The sequence below is a fragment of the Bison bison genome, unplaced genomic scaffold (genome assembly GCF_000754665.1).
Source record: "Bison bison bison isolate TAMUID 2011002044 unplaced genomic scaffold, Bison_UMD1.0 scf7180017864057, whole genome shotgun sequence".
Classification (NCBI taxonomy): domain Eukaryota; kingdom Metazoa; phylum Chordata; class Mammalia; order Artiodactyla; family Bovidae; genus Bison; species Bison bison.
In genome coordinates, this window is record NW_011494629.1 from 4,062,870 (window position 1) to 4,084,320 (window position 21,451).

General features: G+C 37.3%; 1 protein-coding gene across 8 annotated transcripts in view; it reads left to right on the top strand.

Annotated features, from left to right (window-relative positions):
* Positions 1 to 21,451, top strand: part of CDC14B (cell division cycle 14B) — a 59,004-nt gene that overhangs the window by 14,271 nt on the left and 23,282 nt on the right. For all 8 annotated transcript variants that reach the window (XM_010836005.1, XM_010836008.1, XM_010836007.1 and 5 more), the window contains 7 exons: positions 2,045 to 2,121; positions 6,002 to 6,068; positions 8,609 to 8,671; positions 12,576 to 12,663; positions 12,974 to 13,204; positions 20,012 to 20,150; positions 20,611 to 20,770. In XM_010836005.1, the coding sequence (XP_010834307.1) occupies positions 2,045 to 2,121; positions 6,002 to 6,068; positions 8,609 to 8,671; positions 12,576 to 12,663; positions 12,974 to 13,204; positions 20,012 to 20,150; positions 20,611 to 20,770 (825 nt within the window). The remainder of the gene's footprint in view (positions 1 to 2,044; positions 2,122 to 6,001; positions 6,069 to 8,608; positions 8,672 to 12,575; positions 12,664 to 12,973; positions 13,205 to 20,011; positions 20,151 to 20,610; positions 20,771 to 21,451) is intronic.

Sequence of the window (21,451 nt, forward strand, 5' to 3'; positions counted from 1 at the left end):
TGATTATAGATGATTTTGATTAATTAATTCATGGTAGTTTACAACCTTCTGTGAGTCAGTATTGCTGTTCTTAAAGATTTGTCTGAATCTTGATAAGAAAGCATTCCTTTGTTTTTGGGATTGATTGTTCTTTGTGGCTTTATATGCTGCTATAGATAAATACGTGTTAGAAGAGTCTGTATAGTTAGTTGATCATAGTTCTGTATTATTTTTAGAGTAAATGGGGTAAAATCATTTTTAGAAACAGGGTAGACATTTCCATTTATGAGTCTTAAAACAAAATTGATAAGATACCATCTGGAACCTGACTAGTTTTAAGATATATCCTTCTCTAAGTTTCAGAGATTCTTGCTGGATTTTTTATTTTTATAATTTTTCTTAATCCAGTGATGTTTTTATATTTATACCAATGTATTTTATCAATTATTTTAAAGTTTCCTGACTATTCTAAGTAGATTTAAGTTCAGCAAATGAAGCATCAGATCAGAGTCCATACATGATTTATGCATGTGGGGTTATGGTGTAACATGAGACTTGGATTCTCACTTCAGAATGTTCACAATTTGGTAGAAGAAACAGCTCGTTTATATAAATCTAAGTAATGGCGATTTTAAAAATTCATATTTAAATTCTTTTGTGATTTATTTTTACTAGTCAAAATTCAAAGTGTGTTTTATCCCAGAGTAAGCTTTAGAATTGAATTGATTTGGGGTGATAATATATGTATGCCACATCTGATGCTGTGGCCTCTCTCACCCCTTGTCTCTATATATGGGTGGAAAATGCCCTGCTGGAAGACTCTGAGTTGGAAAAAGACGTGCCTTTGGATAGAATGGGGGTCAGAAGTCCTAGGCAAGTTTAACTGGGGCTGTGGTGTGTCTTATTTAAAGGGATACCAGTGGAGCAGGTGAGGAAAAGGAGGAGATAATGAGACTAGTAAAATACTTCTGCAGTACTGGAAATGAGAAAAGCATGGAACAACAGCTGTAAACTGAGAGAAAAGACTGCAGACCTGAAATCATATATATGGTCCATAAGTGTCAGGGCAGAAAACAAGATACTTCAGAAATGCAAAGAGGTCCATCGACTGCGGACCTCAAATGCTAAAAAATCTACCTGAAGTATTCTACCAGTTGAAAATTGAAGCATGACGTAGTTCTGAAGATAAAAGAAGCAAATGACAATAGTAAACAAATGAAGTTTTATAGGAAACCTGTACAGTATTGTAAATTGTTAAATCTAAGTGGATGGAGTTAATCAGCATCTGTGTTCCTCTCATCCGCCTCGCAGTCCCAGTCCCAATCCATCCTCTACTGCCATCTCCCACATACTTCTTTACTATCATTTCAGTATTTTAGAAGGGAGGTGAGGTAAAAGCGTGTGCTTAGTCTAACATTTTGATTTATAAAATCTGTTCTTAAAATGCTAATTCTGGGCTTCCCTGATGGCTCAGTGGTAAAGAATCCACTTGGCAATGCAGGAGACATGGGTTCAACCCATGATCCAGGAAGATCCCCAATGCCACAGGAGAAAGTAAACCTGTGTGCCACAACTATTGAGCCTGTGCTCTAGGGCCCGGGAGCCACAAATACTGAGTCCACACGCTGCAGATACTGAAGCCCATGCACCCTGGAGCCTGTGCTCCACAACAGGAAAGGTCACCGCAATAAGAAGCCCGCACACCGCAACTAGAAAGTAGCCCCCAGTCTTCACAACAAGAAAAAAGCCTGAGCATAGCAGTGAAGACCCAGCACAGCCAAAAAAAGTTTCTTAATTTTTTAATGCTATACTTCTCTCCACAAAAGGTTGTAAATAGTTGTTGGTCAGGGCTCTTATTGCAAGCAACAGAAACCAGCTATGCCAGCAGATCTAAATAAAAGAGAAATTCACTGAGAGGATACTGAGTGACTCGTAGGATCCTTGGGAAAGCTAGAGAACCAGGCTCAGCTGATTGGCTAAAAATTGTACAAAACTTAGTTCTCAGTGACAGTACTATATCTTCATTTAGAAGTAAATTGCCTTTTTCTTCTCTCTTCAAATGTAGGTTATATATTTGGGGAAAACACCAGAAGACGCATATAGAATATTAATGTTTGGAGATGCAACCTATATTCCTTTCAGGTAAATATAAGAACATTATGGTAGATTCATTTAATCAGGCCCTTGCCAGAAATACTGTGGTATGGTTGTTTCTGAAGAAAGAAAACCTGATAATCATTTTGAGGTGGGTGCAAGTAACACCGTAGATATAGGTTACTCAACACTGACGCTGTTGACGTTTTGTTGGGGTGGGGGATTGTTGAAGGTACTGTAGGACGTTTCACAGCATCACTGTTAAACCACTAGATGTCAGCAATGCCTTCACCCCCAGAAAGTCAATTATGAAAACCAAAAATGTCTCCAGACATTGCCAGATGTCTGTGGTGGTGGTGGTAAATCGCTTCTACATGAGAAATCAGAACCGCTCCCACTGTTGAAAATTTGTGCTTTGTAATCAGAGTAAGATTTTACAGACTTTTTAATGATTTAACAGAGTATGTCTATGTCTGTGGAATCTAATAATAGGAGAATTTAGACTTGTGTGTATGTGTTTTTTCCTTTCATTTTTATAATAATTCAGTTTTATTTACAAAAATAAGATTATTGCATAATCGTTGGTATGTAATACCAATATTGGTATGTATTACTGTATTTCACAAAAGTATCAGCCTTTGACAGATTTAAAAATCTGTGCCTCACCACATTTTGTTCTAAAGAACTTACTAATTGAAAGTAAGCAAATCAGAGTGAATAAAACTGGATAATATTTTGACAGAAATTATAGTCTTTTATCTTTGCCATTGCAAGAGCGCAGAACAACTACAACTGTTAACAAAGTGTTGCTAACAAGGAACTGTGTGAGAATAGCATTCATCCATAGTCAATTACTTCTTTGATGCTCCATAGCAATATTTAATTAGATTTAACTTAACGTACACATAATTCTTCAACCACTGAATTTTAAAATGTATGTATACATATATATACAATCTCTTAATGAATTATATTAGACATTTTTATGCCTGTCTAAATTAAAAAAGTATAAAATATAGTTCAATTTTTTTTTTTTAAAACCTTTTATCATAGTTATGAAGAGCATGTGCATCTCCTCTTTGGTATTACCTATAACACTCCTTACTTCTTAATTGACTTTTTTTTTGTCTCTGTTCTTTATTTTCTTGAGAGGTAATATTGCAGAGCTGCTAATAGCTTGGCTATTGACCTCAGACAGATGAGAGTTTGACTCTAAGTTCTGCAACTAATATCTCTGTGGTTCTTTACAAATATAAGGCTTGGTTTCTTAGTCTATAAATGGGAATGATAGTAATATCATCCTAATGAAGTATGAGGGTTAAGTAACATCCTGCATATGAAACACTTGGTGCCTGAACCCTAGCTAACATTTGTTAACCATTCATGTTTTTTCCTTTTTAAATCCATGCATAACTTAGACACAATTAAAAACTCCATGACTCATATATACAGCACAGTAAACGTCTACATTTGTGTATGTAGGTACCATCCTTTCAAGATACAGAACATTGTCAGTCCCCGTAAAGATTCCCTTTTATCCCCTTTCCAAAAGTGTTTCTTATTTTTGAACTTCGTGTAAATGAAATCATAGAGTATACATTTTTGGAGAACTGGGATCTAGTTTTTAAAATATATATTGTCTGTGAGGTTTATCTTTGTGGTGGCAGGTGTTAGTGGTTTGTCCTATTTTTACTGCTTTTGTAGCCTTCCATTCTATGAATATACCACATTTTATTTGTCCATTTTCTTTTTGATGGATACTTCGGTTATTTGCAGTTTTTGGCTATTATGAGTATAATCTGCTATGAAAATTGTAATTTTTTTAAACTAGTATTTGACATTGTTTTGCTGTTTCTAAGCAGTATTCCTTTATTGATTCTCATCTGCTTTTCCAAGTTTGTTAAATTATCTATGACAAGCTTTCACCCCACAAAGGCTTATATCCAGATTGATAGCTGCTATTATGCCATTTTGAAGAAGTCTAATTGCTTGGGTGGGAGGAAGGAGATGTGGGTGTGTTTAAAGTTGGAAGTGTTAATGAAATAAACATGAGTGAATAAAGAAAGAGCCTTGTCTATTCTGATAATATAGCAGAACTTTATCCAAGCTCAGATCAAAGCTCAATTAGAGCAGGACTTGGCCCACAGGAGGTTATTCACAATTATGCTTTGAATAAATGCTCAAATTGTCACAAAAACTGAATCACCATGCCTTTAACTTGATTGGAAAAGAATTATCAGTAAGTTAGCAATTATAGCTAACTGAGAAGAAATGGTGAAAAACATTGGGATGTGATTTGAGAGTTCATTGTCTTTCTACTGATAATTTTGATTTTGATTTAGACTAAACTTCACTTTCCTACCTTAGCTTCTCTATCTTAAAAACATTCCTTATTCCATAAAACAGTTATTTGTACGGAACATTATGTGTAATCATGTAAGTCAGTGGTTCTTAAACTCTTGGAGGACCCAGCCTCACCCCTAGAACTCTGACTCACAGGTCTGGTGTAGAGGTTGAGAATTAAATTTCTAACAAGTGAGGTTGATGTTGCTGCTGCTTTCCCAGGGAGCATGCTCTGAGAACTAAAGCTGCAGGTCATTATGTTTTTCTCCTTCCTGAATATTACCAGTAAGCTATTGGTAAAGATCATTTTCTTGGTCACATTGAAACCTTTTCTAGCTTCTGGAAGATCAGCTTTTAAACTCAGAAGCTTATAGAACACAAATGGCATGTTGTAAGGCCTTGTGTCCAGTCCTCAAGAAGGCTAACATATACTGCAATAATTCTAGTGAATTCAGACAGTAATATCCAAAGCTGTCTTAGCTAAAAAGGATACCCTTTTCTTTAATGTTAATATAGTAGTCTATATTCTTAAAAGTTTGTACAAAAATTAAACATTTTAAATGTACAGTTTGATTTTTCAGGTAAGTAAAGTACTGTGTGAAAACCCAACCAAGACAGGCAATTAATTATAGCTCCAGTAACAACCTGGTTCCACATAAGGACCAAATAAGTACCATTCTGATTAGGCATAATTGTTTGGCATGCCTAGAATGGTCATAATTAATTTTTATCTTGCTTAATTCTTAAAATTTTTACTTTGTAATGAAATGACTCAAGGGAGACAAAAAGGAGAAGCAGGTGGGAATGGAGGAGTACCTTATTTTTCTGGACAAAGTCTTAACTGATACTGAGACTTGTGTCACTAATCTTGTAGTAAGATTACTGATAGGTATTGATACAGTATTGCATGGGGCTAACTACCTAACTGTTAAAGCACTTTTCCCAAGTGTAGAGTGACTCTAGTAACAGTAGTTGACTCATTCGTTTCTGTGGTTTTATTGGTACGCTTGTCCTTGGAACCAGAAAAAAATTATCCAGTTAAATTGTTAAAAGTCATAAAAGCATAATGAGAGAAGCAAAATATTCTTTAGCTTGCACCTGTTATTTCAAATACTATCTTGATCTCCAAATTTTTTTGCTACGTGGGTGTAGATATGCACACACACAACATGTATGTACAGAATCAAAAAGCAGTGTTTCCTGCTAACAATTTGACATGGTATTTGAAGAACAAATTCAAATGTCTTTTTGAGAGGAGGAGTACATACTATTGAGAAGTTGAACTCAAAAAGGAACTTTTGAAGCTGAACTATTAAAGCCAAAACAATCTAGAGAGATCATTTGAGATTTAGAATGTGGTCATTATTGAACAACATCTATAAAACAGTATCCACTGGAATAGGTGGGAGGGCCAGTGAAATGTATAACAGTGACTTATCCTTTATTTAAAAACCAAAAGGCAAAAATTCTTTTTTTTTTTCTTTTGAAACTGAATATGTGTTTGATTTTCAATCAGCTTTGTCTTGAGATAAGTGTAAGCAGAAAATTAACTGAGCTATGTACTTCAATACTTTTGGAATTTCAGAGATGCTGCCTATGGAAGTTGCAACTTCTTCATTACACTTCTTGACTGTTTTTATGCAGTAAAGAAGGTAAGTGACTCATAGGATGAGCCTATTGTTGTGCTGGAGAACTTAAATACAGTGCAAGGAAGACAGGCCTTCTCCAAAGACCTCCTAAGATGTGTATGATGTCAGAGGTGTCCCATTTCCCTGCCAACATTAGAATGACAACTAAACTAGAAAACACATTATTCTGAATCTGAGTGCTTCTCTGTGTGAGTTGGGGGAAAGGCACTTGAACACAAGAGATGTGAAGAAACAGTTATGTAATTAGGTTCTAAATTCAGAATTGGTTTTGAATGCGTTGTGATGTCAAAGAAAAACAAAAAGTAAATAGATTACTGGTTTCTGAATTCTCTTTGATTTATGTATTTTATGAGTCTGATTGCCAGCAATTCTGTTTACAACAGATATTTCTGTAACACACTGTTAAACACTTTGTTTTTGTATCTTCAATAATTCAATTTCTAGTTCAACAGAAGTATTTGAATAGCCCATTAGTTTGTTACTAGCTTTTATATGAAGAACTAAGTAGGTCATTACTGCTTTCTCAAAGCTATTTAAAAATAACTCCTGTGTTTTATAACGAGGGCTACTTGCTGTCTTTGACTTCAGGGGATAGCTTCCTATCACATTCTAAATGAATAGGGTCCCCTGGAATCAGGTGATACAGCAGACCCTGGTTATAACACTCACTCCCTCCAGTGTTATTTTTGAATATCAGGACAGTGCAGGAAACTAGAATTGTTAATCAGTAGCCCTTAGATCAAATAAGCTTTCAACAACATCTCAAGTTTTGTGTGACTTGTATTTTCAGAGGGAGAAGGAACCCAAGTTTACTGTCTGGTATGATGAAACATGGTGGCTTTCTGAGAATTGTGACAGAAATTTTATGGGCTAAGCTGAGAGACCTAGTTAGTGCACAGATTCAGAGGTTAATTAGTATAGCTTTTGTCCTGTAATAAGGTAATGAGGATGGACCTTAATTCTGGGGATTTGAGTCCAGTGACTCTGTGGTATAAGGACCTGATGAAGGTTGCCACACACTGAGATAGTTCCACGAGGCCTCAATTTAGGCACTTACTGGGCAGAGGATGCCATCAGGAGGTGGAGGGACAGTAGGTATAAATGACCCCTCCCAGTTACAGTTACAGTCCTTGCCAGTTGGACCCTAGGAAGTTGCCAATGCAGGCAGGCATACTTATCCTTGATCCTAGGATCCTAGGATTCCCTTCTCTCCAGTCCTGCAACCACATATATTTGAGGAAAAAAAAAAGAAGAAGAAACACTTAGGAGGGCTTTGGCGATGATCTACTATAACATTGACTTCGTGTTTTTTTAAATCAGATATTATATACAAAGTTTAATCAGCTGTAACTATAGATCAAAGATTTCTTTTTTCATACTGCATTTTAATTTTTTTTGAGACAACAGCTTCTGATTTTTCCATTTAAAGATTTTTATTTGTGACTGATTTTGAATATTATTGTTTGAAATATTTATAAATATAATAATTGTATCTTGATTTTAGTGCTACTTTTTAAAAAAATACTACTCTAATAAGATCTCCTTATGAAATTCAAAGACTGGAAATCCCCTGCAGATTGATGACTTTTTATTGTATCATTCTGTTAGGAACAGCTCTAGTCTAAATATGATATATATTGTTTCAAATTCAAAAGAAAATTCATCTTAGATTTGGTCTTGGAATTAGGACTTAAACAACTATATTTTATAAAATACAATTTTTGTTGTTTGGTATTGTAGCCTTATTTCTCATTCATATTTCAATAGTTTATATTTTGCAGACTGGTTTTGCAGAATCACCCCTTTTCAACCAAGAATAACTTCTTGAGCAAGAATTGTTACTTACATACTGTCTGTCTTAGTAAGCAGGGAGAACGATTGTCAGAAGCCACCAGATTGTCCTTGTCTCAGAAAATAGTTACTTTGCTTACTTTGCTTAGCATACTCTTCTTATTGCAACTCAGAATGAGGCTACAGAAAGGAAAATTCATGTATTTTTTCCTTATTGAAAAAAGTTTTTTTCTCTCAAAAAATTTGAATTTTAGTGTTTGTCTCAGGGCTGTCTTTAGTATAAGAAATACTAATCTTTTAATTCAAGACTGTTCAGAAGAATTTGAAAGTGAAGATATGTATAAAGTGTAAGATTGTTTGATATAAACTAACCCATGGTTTCTTCCCTTTGTTATTGTTTGTTTAGCAACCATTGGGTTATGCATTATATTTGAAGCCTGAATGGTGTTCATCTAATAAACTAGTAGGATTACTTTGAAGGCTTGATAATTTAGATCTTGCATGGATAGGATGATTAATGAAGAAAAATGAAAAAGAAAATCTCATTAAAATATATATTGTTGTAACTGATGTTTCTGATGATAGAAGCATTTAAAAGACATCGTCCACCTCCTTTGAAAGCCATTCCATGGAACATAATCTAAATACAATGCTTTCAAGGGTGCCTTCTGATACTTACTATTAAGAATTTGTATTGAAAATTGTTTCCTTATTTGCGTCTTTATTCTTAAAAGCTTACCTTTGGATTTTAGGCAATGCAGTATGGCTTCTTTAATTTCAACTCATTTAACCTGGATGAATATGAATACTATGAAGTAAGTTTTCAAGGATATTGTTTTTAACTCTTTTTTATATATGTTTTACTTCCAGAAGTAATATTCTTTTTTTTTTTAATTGAACAATTTAGATGTATATAAAGTCATCTTTCTCTTACTCCTGTTGCTGCAGTCCTAGTTCTTATTGATTTTTTGCACTTGTTACATCCTTTTGGAGTGAGTGAGTGTGCTCCTAGGCATTTTTCTTTAATTTTTAGTTAAAAAAATTTTTTAAGTATTGATGACTTTTATAGAGTGAATTAAATGAGTTAATGTTTATGAAATCCTTAGTATAGGATCTGATGAAATGAATAGCCAGTATACATCTAATTACCTCTGGAAAACACGTATTTTTGTCAGAACCTTTTGTTTATATGAAGTCAAGACATTTTTGGATGCAGATTACAAAAAGTAAACACAAATGGCTTAAATAAAATGGGGAGATTTATTGGTTTACATAAGCAAAATGTCCAGGAGCAAGGGTAATTCATGCATACCAGATTCAGGTATTCAAACACTTACCAGAAATTGAGCTGAAACCAGTTTTGTTCCAAGGCCAGTTCTCCCCAGTTCTTATTTATAAGCAGCAACTATATAAGAATTTTCCTGGGTAAAATAACCGAATTACTTAGGTATAGTTTGAATAGCAGCAGCAGTCAGCTCTATTTTCCAAAGGCTGACTATTGTAGCCCCCCCCCCAAAAAAAAGCTATTAAATAACAGTTATTAGGACCAAAAGTTAACTAACTATAAGGTCTGTTGGATAAAGATGGCTGCCAACAGCTTTGATTTACCCTTTTGATTTACTTCAGATCAGATCAGATCAGATCAGTCGCTCAGTTGTGTCCGACTCTCTGCAACCCCATGAATCGCAGCACACCAGGCCTCCCTGTCCATCACCAACTCCCGGAGTTCACTGAGACTCACATCCTTTGAGTCAGTGATGCCATCCAGCCATCTCATCCTCTGTCGTCCCCTTCTCCTCCTGCCCCCAATCCCTCCCAGCATCAGTCTTTTCCAATGAGTCAACTCTTTGCATGAGGTGGCTAAAGTACTGGAGTTTCAGCTTTAGCATCATTCCTCCCAAAGAAATCCCAGGGCTGATCTCCTTCAGAATGGACTGGTTGGATCTCCTTGCAGTCCAAGGGACTTTGATTTACTTAGCTTACTGGAAAAGAATGTTCATAGCTCCAGCAGGAGACTCACCGGTTCCTCTCATTGGCTTGGCTTAGATCATGTCTCTGCCCCTGAACCAAGCTGTGATTTTGGTAAGGGCAGTGGATGAGCGGGTGCAGAATACTTTGGTCATCCCAGGAGCTGAAATTGGGTCAGCCCTATCAAATCATACAGACCAAAAAGAAGGATGGTACACAGAGAGGAGAGAGACAGGCAAAACCACAGATGTCCTTTATGTTTTTTTAAGGTAGTGTATTTTTTTTTTTTGAGAAAGAGTAATTTGATTTTCCCATTCTACCCTCCAAGTACATAATGAGTAAGATGTTATGCTAAATGTCTTTTTCAGCCAAGAATACTTGTGGAATCTTGGTTTGTTTTGGTTTTTTTCTATCCTGCTATAGTTATCTTGAGCAGACAGTCTCACTAATAATAGAGTGATTCCACAGACAACACTCTATTCAGCAGCACCTTAAATCCTCAGATAACTATTCTTTCACAATTTCTAAAGTAGCTATTATTTTAAACCCCTAGGTATAATTGAACTATTTTCTTGATGAATTGGGTTAATAGGTACTGCTGATCATTATCGGAGAAGGCGATGGCACCCCACTCCAGTACTCTTGCCTGGAAAATCCCATGGACGGAGGAGCCTGGTGGGCTGCAGTCCATGGGGTCACGAAGAGTCGGACACGACTGAGCGACTTCACTTTCACTTTTCACTTTCATGCACTGGAGAAGGAAATGGCAACCCATTCCAGTGTTCTTGCCTGGAGAATCCCAGGGACGGGGGAGCCTGGTGGGCTGCCGTCTATGCCGACTCACACAGAGTCGGACACGACTGAAGCGACTTAGCAGCAATAGCTATATGTTTATAAAGTACAATATGCATTTACCATCTTAATTACTGAATATAGTTGAATTATTAACACCATTTTTTGTACTTCCCCTTATGAAAATTGAGCAACTTTCACTTTATGAAAATTAAACATTTAAAATAAAATATACTTTCTCTTTTTAGATAAGCAAAACACCAGTTAGTGTTCCCTCAGTGTTACTTGTTTTTTACTAAGGAGTAATTATAAGTGCTAATTAGCTTCCTTCTCACCAATGCAGCAATTGCAGCATTGCTGTGAAGTAGCAGGGTCACCAACAAATGTCATTTACTTAGAAATTGCATTGAGACACAGGTAACTGTTAAGTAGCTACAGACCATAATGGTAGCTTTGTTTAGTTTCTATGAAAGTGAAAGTCACTTAGTCATGTCCGACTCTGTGAGTCCATGGAGTTCTCCAGGCCACTGGAGTGGGTAGCCATTCCCTTCTTCAGGGGATCTTCCCAACCCAGGGATCGAACCCAGGTCTCCTGCATTGCAGGCTGATTCTTTACCAGCTGAGCCACCAGGGAAGCCCTTAATCTCTATATTTAGAAATTTTGGATTGGTAGTTTTCATTGATTCCATGATGCCCATTTTTTCCTGTTTTAACTTTTCTGAATTCAGGATGCATCTTACAGTATATGATACCTGTGATTCAACGAAATTTAATCACAGACTTCTCATTTTAAAACTCTGATTTTACTTCAAAGTCAGAACATCTGGCAATGCTTGTCCTCATTCTTACTTACATCTTTTAGCCTGAAATGAACATGGGCTCATCAGTTCCCTTGACTTATAACTAAGTCAAGTAAATCAGTTTTGGGTTACTTGCTTGACCTATAGATCTTAAGGCAACTGTTGATTTTTTTTTCTTGCCTATTCTTAGGTGGACGAAAATATACTCCAGTTGTAAAGCTGATGGAACTTGTGTTTATGTTCTCTCCTTCCCCACTATCAACTGTCTCCTACTTTCTGCTTAAGTCTTTTTGTAGCCATCTCTATTGTTATTAAACTTGAACTTTATCTTAGAATAATTGTATAATTCAATCCAAAAGACTTAATAACAGGAAGTAAAGTGTTTTAAATTTCAGTTTAGATATGATCTCTGTATTCTTGTGATTTTAAATTTTCTGGTGAATTTTAGTAAAAAATGTTCATTGATTTCTCTAATTAAATAGGCAGCAAAATGATAGAAAAGTGCCTCTGTAGAAATAAAAAGTAAATATTGAGAAACCAGGACCCTAGATTGATTTTTTTTCTTCTTTATTCTTAAATAAAGAAGAAAAAAAAATCAATAAAGTAATGATTGCTCACATTGGAAGCCAATTAGTAATTCAGGAAAACAGGAAAGTTTCCATATCCCTCATGATAGAAAATTTGGTTTTCTTACTGATTAGCAGCAACTGCATAAGAATTTACTTGGATAAAATAAAGTATTTAGGCATAGTCTGGATAGCAGCAGCAGTCAGCTGTATTTTCCAGAGGCTGACTGCTGTAGGGGAAAAAAAATGCTGTTTAAGTGAAAGTTATTAGGACCAGAAGTTAACTAACTATAGTCTCTTGGTATCCATGGGGGATTGGTCCCAGGACCCACTGTTGATATCAGAATCCACAGGTGTTCAAGTCTCATAGTCAGCCTTCCAAATCCACAGATGCAAAACCCACAGATATTGAGGGCTGACTATTCCCTGGGAGTATTCATAACAGGATAAATTTTAGTTTCCTGTCTCATGGTCATTTGTAAACAGCTTTTGTGCTAAAGGAAATGGATTTGAAGTCCTTAAGATACTCACTATTGAAAGGGACCTGGAGAGGAGATTAAATATAAGAATGAATTGTGATCTTCCTTTTGCAGAAAGCAGAAAATGGAGATTTAAATTGGATAATACCAGACCGATTTCTTGCCTTCTGTGGACCTCATTCAAGAACCAGACTTGAAAGTGGTATGCAAAAATATGAGACCAGTATAGTTTTGTTATTAAAAGTATCCATCCGGTATTTTCTTTTAAAAGAGGCCAGAGCTCTGCTCTCTTAATTAAGTGTACACTTGAACATTTTATCTCATCTTTCTGCCTGGATTTTAATTTTTAAATTTTTTTTTCATAGTTATAATCAAATTGGTATTCAATCCCCAGTCCAGATACTGTTTCCATGCAGTTACAAGTGATACTGTTTCCATGCAGTTACAAGTGATACTGTTATCCATTGTTTCCTTTCTGCATTTTACAACATCTGGTGAATTTCTTCATGTAGGTTACCATCAGCATTCTCCTGAGGCTTATATTCCATATTTTAAGAATCACAACGTTACTACAGTTATTCGTCTGAATAAAAGGATGTATGATGCCAAACGCTTTACAAATGCTGGTTTCGATCACTATGATCTTTTCTTTGCGGATGGCAGCACCCCTACTGATGCCATCGTTAAAGAATTTCTGGATATTTGTGAAAATGCAGAGGGTGCCATTGCAGTACACTGTAAAGGTATGTTTCTAGTGTTGGTTAAAGAGTGGTGGACATGTATGTATGTGTGTATAGAAACACACGTACTCATTTAGATTATATGCAAGGACACATGAAGATGCCTTTGTTTTAAAGAGTCTTTTTTTTTCCTTTTGTGGTTTGCTTTTTTTCGTAAAACTACTTTATTGAGGTATTGGCATAAAAAAGCTGTGCATATAAAGAACACCTTTATTTATTTATTTTGGCTGCTCTAGGTCTGTTGCAGTGTGCAGGCTTCTCTCTAGTTGTGGCGTGTGGGTTCTCTGGTTGTGTGTGGGCTCTCTAGTTGTGTTGTGCGGGCTGTGGAGCTCACAGGCCCAGTAGTTGTGGCTTGTGGACTTAGTTGCCCTGTGATGTGTGGGATCTTAGTTCTCCAACCAGGAATCAAACCTGCATACCTTGCATTGGAAAGTGGATTCTTAACTACTGGATGACCAGGGAAGTCCCAAAGAATGCTTTTAAACCCCCAATTTCATGTGGAAAGTATAATAAATTAAGTTGTATTCATCGGTAACCCTACAAAGGCTTATCACATTCATTTATTCATTAAATGTCTATTCAGCGCCTACTTTGGTAGGTTCTGGCATATGTCAGTGAGCAGAGAAAACTCAAAGAGCTTATCTTTTGGACTTTGTTTTCTAACAAGTAGCTAGATTTTCAGTAAATAGCACAGTGCCTGGTACTTAATAAGTATTTATTGAATGAGTGTGTGGATATACTAGGATTTATTAAACTTTTCTTTTTTGGTTATTCAACTAAAAAGACAAGGGATATATTTTTGTTAAGAAAAATCCAACATTGGGGAAAAGAAAAACTAAACAGCAAACCCTGGAGCATATAAGAAATCTAATTACTGGAGTTCCCACATTATCAGATTCAAATTTTCAGTTTTCACTGAAAATTCAGTTTTCACCAAAATATCTCAAGGACTGCCAAGAAACATGAAAGGATAGCTCATTTCAAGGAAAAAATGAATCAACGGAAACTGTCCCAAAGAAAGACCAGAGGGTGAACTTATTAGACAAAGGTGTTAAAACAACTATATTTTTTTGTTGTTGTTGCCACATGGCATGGGAGTATCCCTGATCAGGGGTTGCACCTATGCCCCCTGCAGTGGAAGCATGGAGTTTTAACCAGTGGACTGCCAGAGAACTCCTAAAACATCTGTCTTAAAGGTGCTCAAAGAGGTAAAAGAAAATGTACACAAAGTCAAGAAAACAATGTATGAATCAAATTAAAATATCAACAGGAGAGACAAAGCATTAAAAGGAAAAAGGAAATTCTGGAACTGAAATGAAAAATTTACTGATGAGATTCACAAGCAGTCATAAGCGGGCAGAAGGAAGAATCAGCAAACTTAAAGACAGAATAATTGAAATGATCGGGTCTGAGAAAAGTAAAAGTGAAGTCACTCAGTTGTGTCTGACTCTTTGCGACCCCATGGACTGTAGCCTATCAGGGTCCTCTGTCCATAGGATTCTCCAGGCAAGAATACTGGAGTGGGTTGCCATTTCCTTCTCCAGGGGATCTTCCCAACCCAGGGATCAAACCCAGGTCTACCGCATTGCGGGCAGACGCTTTACCATCTGAGCCACCAGGGAAGCCCCTAGGTCTGAGGAACAACAACAAAAAAAAGACTGAAACGGGACCCAAGCCTAAGAGAACTCTGAGACACCATGAAGTAAGCCAGTGTATGGATTTTGGGAATCCCAAAGGGACAAGAGAAAGAAGCAGGGAGATTATTTGAAGAATTAATGTCTGAGAACTTCCCAAATGTGATTAAAGACATGAATGTAAACATCAGAAAGCCCAACAAACTCCAAGCATGAAAAACTCAAGACCTACATCAAGATGCAGTCAGTCAGTCATTGTAAAGCCAGAGACAAAGAGAACCCTGAAAGTAACAGAAGAGGATCAACTTTTGACATACAAGGATCCCAGTAAGATTATCAGTATATTTCTCATCAGAGACTTTGGAGACCAGAGGGCAGTAGGTTGCTATGTTTAAAGTGCTGAAGGAAAAAGAGTGTCAACCATAAATCCTATGTCTGGCACAACTGTCCTTCAAAAATGATGGAGAATTTAAGATATCCCTAGATCACTAAAAGCTGAGGGAATTTGCTGCCACTAGGCTTGCCTTGCAGGAAATGGTAAAGGTCGAATGAAAGGACTCTAGACAGTCACTCAGTGCTGTATAAAGAAATTAAAATCTCTGTGAAAGTACGTACGTGAACGGTTATAAAGGCTATTACTGTTGTCACTTTGGTTGTAAACGCTCCAATCAAAAGACAGAAATTGGAAGAATGGCTTACAAAAATAATCTAGCTATATGCTACCTAAAAGATACTAAGTTTAGATCCAAAGACACAAAGAGGTTGAACATGAAAGGATGAAAAATTTCGTGTAGATTGTAACCAAAAGAGAGAGGTGATTGTCAGACAAAATAGACTTTAAATCAAGATTACAAGAGACAAGAACGTTATATATTAACAAAGGTTTCAACAGAGCAAGAATATATATAAATATAGAACAATTATAAACTTTTTACATGCCTAATAACAGATGTTCAAAATACAAGAGGGAAAAATTGACAGACTTGAAGGAGAAAACAGTTGTACTGTAATAGTTGGAAATTTAAATATCCCATCTTCAACAGTGGTTGGGACAGTCAGACAGAAGATAAGGAAATAGAGGACTTGAACAGCACAACAAACCATCTGTATCTAACAGACTTATACAGAACTCTGTGACCACCAACCAACAGAGTATAATTTGTCTCAAGTATACTTGGGACATAGCAGTAGTGATGTTAATTTGTTAATGATGCTGTCTCTGCATTTTAAAATGGTTAAAATGATCAGAAACTGACCCCAAAGGGACATAGATCTTTGAATTAAAAAATTTTAAATGACTGTCTTAAAAATGCTCCATGAGCTCTTTTGCTTAGGTCTGTGGCGCCGGCAGGATGGACAAGTGTTGCAGTCTTCATACTGCTGGGAAGCTCCATCGCCATCACAGGTGGCACGATAGACAGTCCAAGAAAGCCTATTAGGACCGAAGGCCAGTCCTTTTGGAGGCGCTTCTCATGCAAAGGGAATTGTGGCAGAAGAAGTAGGCGTTGAAGCCAGACAGCCAAATTCTGCCATCAGGAAGTGTATCAGGTTGAGCGAATCAAGAATGACAAAATAATCACAGCCTTTGTTGTTTGAATGTTTCTGAGGAAAATGATGAAGTTCTGGTTGCTGGATTTGGTTGCAAAGGTCATGCTGTTGGTGACATTCCTGGAATCTGCTTTAAGGTTGTCAAAGTAGCCAATGTCTCTCTTTTGGTGTTATACAAAAGGCTAAAAGGAAAGACCATAAGTTTTGATGGTGAAATCCTGATAGTAATAAATTTTCGTATCACCTACCCCAAAAGAAACCTCAGTGAGCTAAACAGAATCATAGAGAAGTAATTGAAATCAGGAAAGTGATTCATAAACAAAAATCCATTCAAATGATAAAGTTTATATTAGGCATATTTTGCCGAATCTAAAAAATAAAACAAAATCCAACTCTGGTTATTTCATTTTTTTCCAACTATAATAAGCAGTTGAGGTGATTTTCAGCTGAAATGCACAGGATAGCCACCACAATAAAGAATTATCTCACTCCAAATGTCAATAGTGCTGAGGTTGGGAAACTCTGAAGTTCACTGCTGACCAGTTAAAAATCTGAAGAGAATTTGATATGATAAGATCTTTAGTGAAGAAAACTGATGATGGTGTGAAGGTTGGATTATCAAGGGAAAAGGAAGATTCATTGGCAGTGTATTGATTTGCTCTAAGTACTATAATAGAATACTAAACAACAAAAAATTTATTTTCTTATAATTGAGAGTTGCCTGACTAGCTCAGTCAGTAGAGCATAAGACTTACTTTCTCACAATTTTAGAGGCCAGAAGTTGAAGGTGAAGGTGCTGATTTCTGGTGAGGCCTTTTTTCCTGGCTTATAGCCAGCTGCCTTTTCTTTGTCCTCTTTATATAGTCAGTCCTGCTATCTCTTCCTCTCTTATAAGAAAGGACACAAGTCTTATTGTATTAGGTGCCCCCCTCACTCCATAACCCTAATTTAACTTTAATTTCCTCTGCAAAGGCCCTTTTTCCAGAAACAGTCTTATGGGGAGGTAAGGACTTCAACATCTGGATTTGGGGAGGCACAGTTCAGTCCATAACATTCTGTTCTCTGGGCACCTAGTATCTATTTGAGGTAAAATGCATTCACTCTTTCCCAACAGTCCCCAAAGTCTTAACCCATTACAGTATCAATTCTATGTGTAAAGTCTCATCTAAATATCTCCTGAATCATGGTTGACACTTCAGGTATGATTTATCCTGAGGCAAATTCCTCTCTGTCTGTGAACTTCTGAAACCAGACAAGTTATGTACTTATAAAGTAAAATAATGTAACGGGAATAGGATAGATATTCCTGTTCCAAATGAGAGAAATCAGAAAGTAGTGACAGGTCCCAGGCAAGTTCAGATCCTAGCAAAGCAAATGCCATTGGATCTTGAGGCTCTTTAGCTCCTTTCTCTGTTCAACAGGTCCACTGGGATGGCAGCCCTGCCCCTGTGGCTATGAGCAGGGGCAGCCTGGCCTGCTGAAACTATGCAGGAGGCCCTGCCCTATGAAACCTAGGAGCAGACAGCCTCGACCTCTGGGCCTGTGGTTGTATTGGCAGCCAGGCTGACCTCTGCATCACCCTTAGAGTCATACTAACCTTCTCTTGAAGGATGGGGCTTATTTGCAACCAGTTCCGTTGTCCAGTCCTATGGAATCCCTGAAACCTAAAAAAAAAAAGCCTTCTTTTATTTCATCCTATTTAGCCCTGTTTCATCCTCCCCTTTAGTCCAAACTGTCAGTGTGTCTTCTACTGTAATCCTGTCAATGTTTTTGGTTTTTGCTGAGATGGCTTTTAATTACCCATGATTAAATCCATGGGTAATATCATTATGGAATTTATTTTTTAATCTTAGGCTTGGTATCCAGAATACACTTTCTCTCTTTTTTCAGATTGACTAGGCCTAGAGTTTTCTGAATGTTCAGTTTGTCATTCCCTTTTGCTTAACTATTACTTCTTCGATTCATCTCTCTCTCTGTCTCTCATGTCAGTCAGGAGAAACCAGGCTGGACCTTCAGCACTTTGCTAATGAATTTAAATCTACTGTGTTAAATGTCCAAGGCTGTCACTCAGAAGTTCTCTCTGCCACAAAGCGCTAGAGCACAATTCAGCTAGGTGGTTTCTGGGTGTTTTTTTGCCACTTTCTAATAAGAATTGCTTTCCTTTCAGTTTCCACGTGAGTCTGCACTGAAATCTCCATTAATGTCCATGTTCCTCCTACCAATAGTCTCTTCAAGGCAGTCTAGGTTTTTTCTATTATGTGCCTTAAAACTCTCCTGGTCTTTACAGTCCCAATGCCAAAGTCACTTCCACATTTTTACATAGTGTTTGAGTAGTATGCCACTTCACAGTACCAAAATCTGTGTTAGTTTGAGTTTCTCAGAGAAATAGAACTAGTAGGATATGTGCATGTAGAGAAGGAGATTTATTATAAGGAACTGGCTTATGGGACTATATAGGCTGGTGAGTATAAAAGCTGCGGTGTGGACTGGCAGACTGGAGACCCAAAGAGAGCCAGTGGTGCAGTTGAAGTCCAAAGCCTGTCTGGTAGAAAATTCCCTCTAACTTTGTTGTTCAGTTGCTCAGTCATGTTCGACTCTTTGCAACCCCATGGACTGCAGCAGGCCAGGCCTCCCTGTCTCTCACCATCTCCCAGAGCTTGCTCCAACTCATGTCCATTGAATCAGTGATGCCATTTAACCATCTTGTCCTCTGTTGCCCCCTTATTCTCCTGCCTTCAATCTTTCCCAGCATCAGGGTCTTATTCTAATGAGTTGGCTCTTCACATCAAGTGGCTTCAGCTTTAGCATCAATCCTTTCAATGAATATTCGGGGTTGACTTCCTTTAGGATTACTGGTTTGATCTCCTTGCAGTCCAAGGGACTCTCTAGAGTCTTCTCCTACACTATAGTTCAAAAGCATCAATTCTTGGGCACTCAGCCTTTTTTATAGTCCAGCTCTCACATCCAAACATGACTACTGGAAAAACCATAGCTTTGACTATACAGACCTTTGTTGGCAATGTCTCTGCTTTGGGAGGTGGATATTTTGTTCTTTTCAGACTTTCAATTAATTGGATGAGGCCTACCCACAGTATGGAGGGCAGTCAGCTTACTCAGAATCTACCAATCTCATCGAACTACACCTACCAGATTGACAATTAGAATTAATCATCGCAGGAGGTAATGATACTAGTCAAGATGAGAGTAAAGAAGGACAACAGGAATAGAGTGGGGAGAAAAGTCCATGTGCAAATATGTATAAAAGTAGAGTAGAAAAAAATGTTGGGTGAGGGAGAAAGTATAAGATTTTAAGCTTATATTTTTAGAAAGATGATGGTATTATTAACTGAAAACCCAGAGTATAAAACACTGTTACTGAGAATTATCTCTTAGAAAGTGGATTTGGGTTAAACATAGAATCATGTGGGAGATTTTAGGAATCTCTGTTTCTAGGCTGCATCACATACCAATTAATGCTCTCTAGTTGGTTGTACTTTATATCAAAACATGAGAAGCATTGTTGAGGGGAGCAGAATCCTGGGAAGCTTTAAAAAAAAAAAATTCTACCTGCCCAACAAAATTCTGAAGCAGATGAGACCAGGTCTCATTGGTTTGTTTCTTTCCTAAGCTGGCCTTGGACGAACAGGCACTTTGATAGCCTGCTACATCATGAAGCATTACAGGATGACAGCAACCGAGACCATTGCTTGGGTCAGAATCTGCAGACCTGGCTCGGTGATTGGACCACAGCAGCAATTTTTGATGATGTAAGTGGATGGAAGTGAAAGTGAGTCACTCAGTCGTGTCCGACTCTTTGTGACCATATGGACTGTATAGTCCATGGAATTCTCCAGGCCAGAATACTGGAGTGGGTAGCCTTTCCGTTCTCCAGGGGATCTTCCCAACCCAGGGATCGAATTCAGGTCTTCTGCATTGCAGGCAGATTCTTTACCAGCTGAGCCACAAAAGAAGCCCATGAATTCTAGAGTGGGTAGCCTGCCCCATCTCCAGTGGATCTTCCCAACCCAGGAATCGAACTGGGGTCTCCTGCATTGCAGACGAATTCTTTACGAACTGCGCTATCAGTAGTTCCTCAGGAATTCATGGGTCTGGAAGGTGATGGGAATTAGAATTTTTCTTAGTCCCTGGCAACAGCAGTAGGAGAAAGTTGTTGGTATGTTTCTTTCTGGAAGGCTGTATTTTGATATTGTTACTTAAATGCTGTAGGAAACAGGCAAGCCTCTGGATAGAAGGTGACTATTTCCGTCAAAAGTTGAGGGGTCAGGAGAATGGAAAACACAGAGCGGCTGTCTCAAAACTCCTTTTGGCTGTGGATGACATTTCAATCAATGGGGTCGAGAATCAAGACAAGCAAGAACCTGAACTGGTAATCGAACCACCCCCATCATGCTGTTGTCATTGCTTTAAGTGCTGTTGAGAAGGTTTTAGGGCGTGGAGAAAACTGTAGATAAATAAAGCACATTCTGAGGGATTATCGTCACATATTTTTTATACTTATTGCCCTGTCTAGGAACTTTTTAGTCAAAATAGTTCAAAGTTATGTGTCCTTAAAACTAAAGTTTATGTTTTGTTTACTCACAAGACACTGGGATAAAAAGAGGTATGTAAAGTAAACCCTTTATATGGACCTAGTGATACCCCCTCTCCCCATTTTTTCCCATTTCATGATAGCTGATTTAGGAGACCACTTGTTTGCAAATGGGGAACCTTAAAGAACCAAGAATTTAGGGGGTAGCAATACTAAATATGTTTTGTAGTGGTAAGTGGATTGCAAAATTTAAAGAAAGTGTTTTCAATATTGAAAACCCATTATGCCTCTTCACTGTCAAAATGTTTTATAATAAGAGGGCTATTGGGTTCTTTGTGAAAGTCAGCTTTCAGGTGTCCTGAAATGTGTCCTATAGCTTTATTTTGAAAGCAGCAAGATATTTTAGAGTTCATAAGAAAGTTGAAGTATGAATATATTTGTATGTGTCTGTGTATGATCTGTATGGATATATATAGCTGCTGTGCTTCACTGCATTAATAAGTACAGCTTAAGTCATTA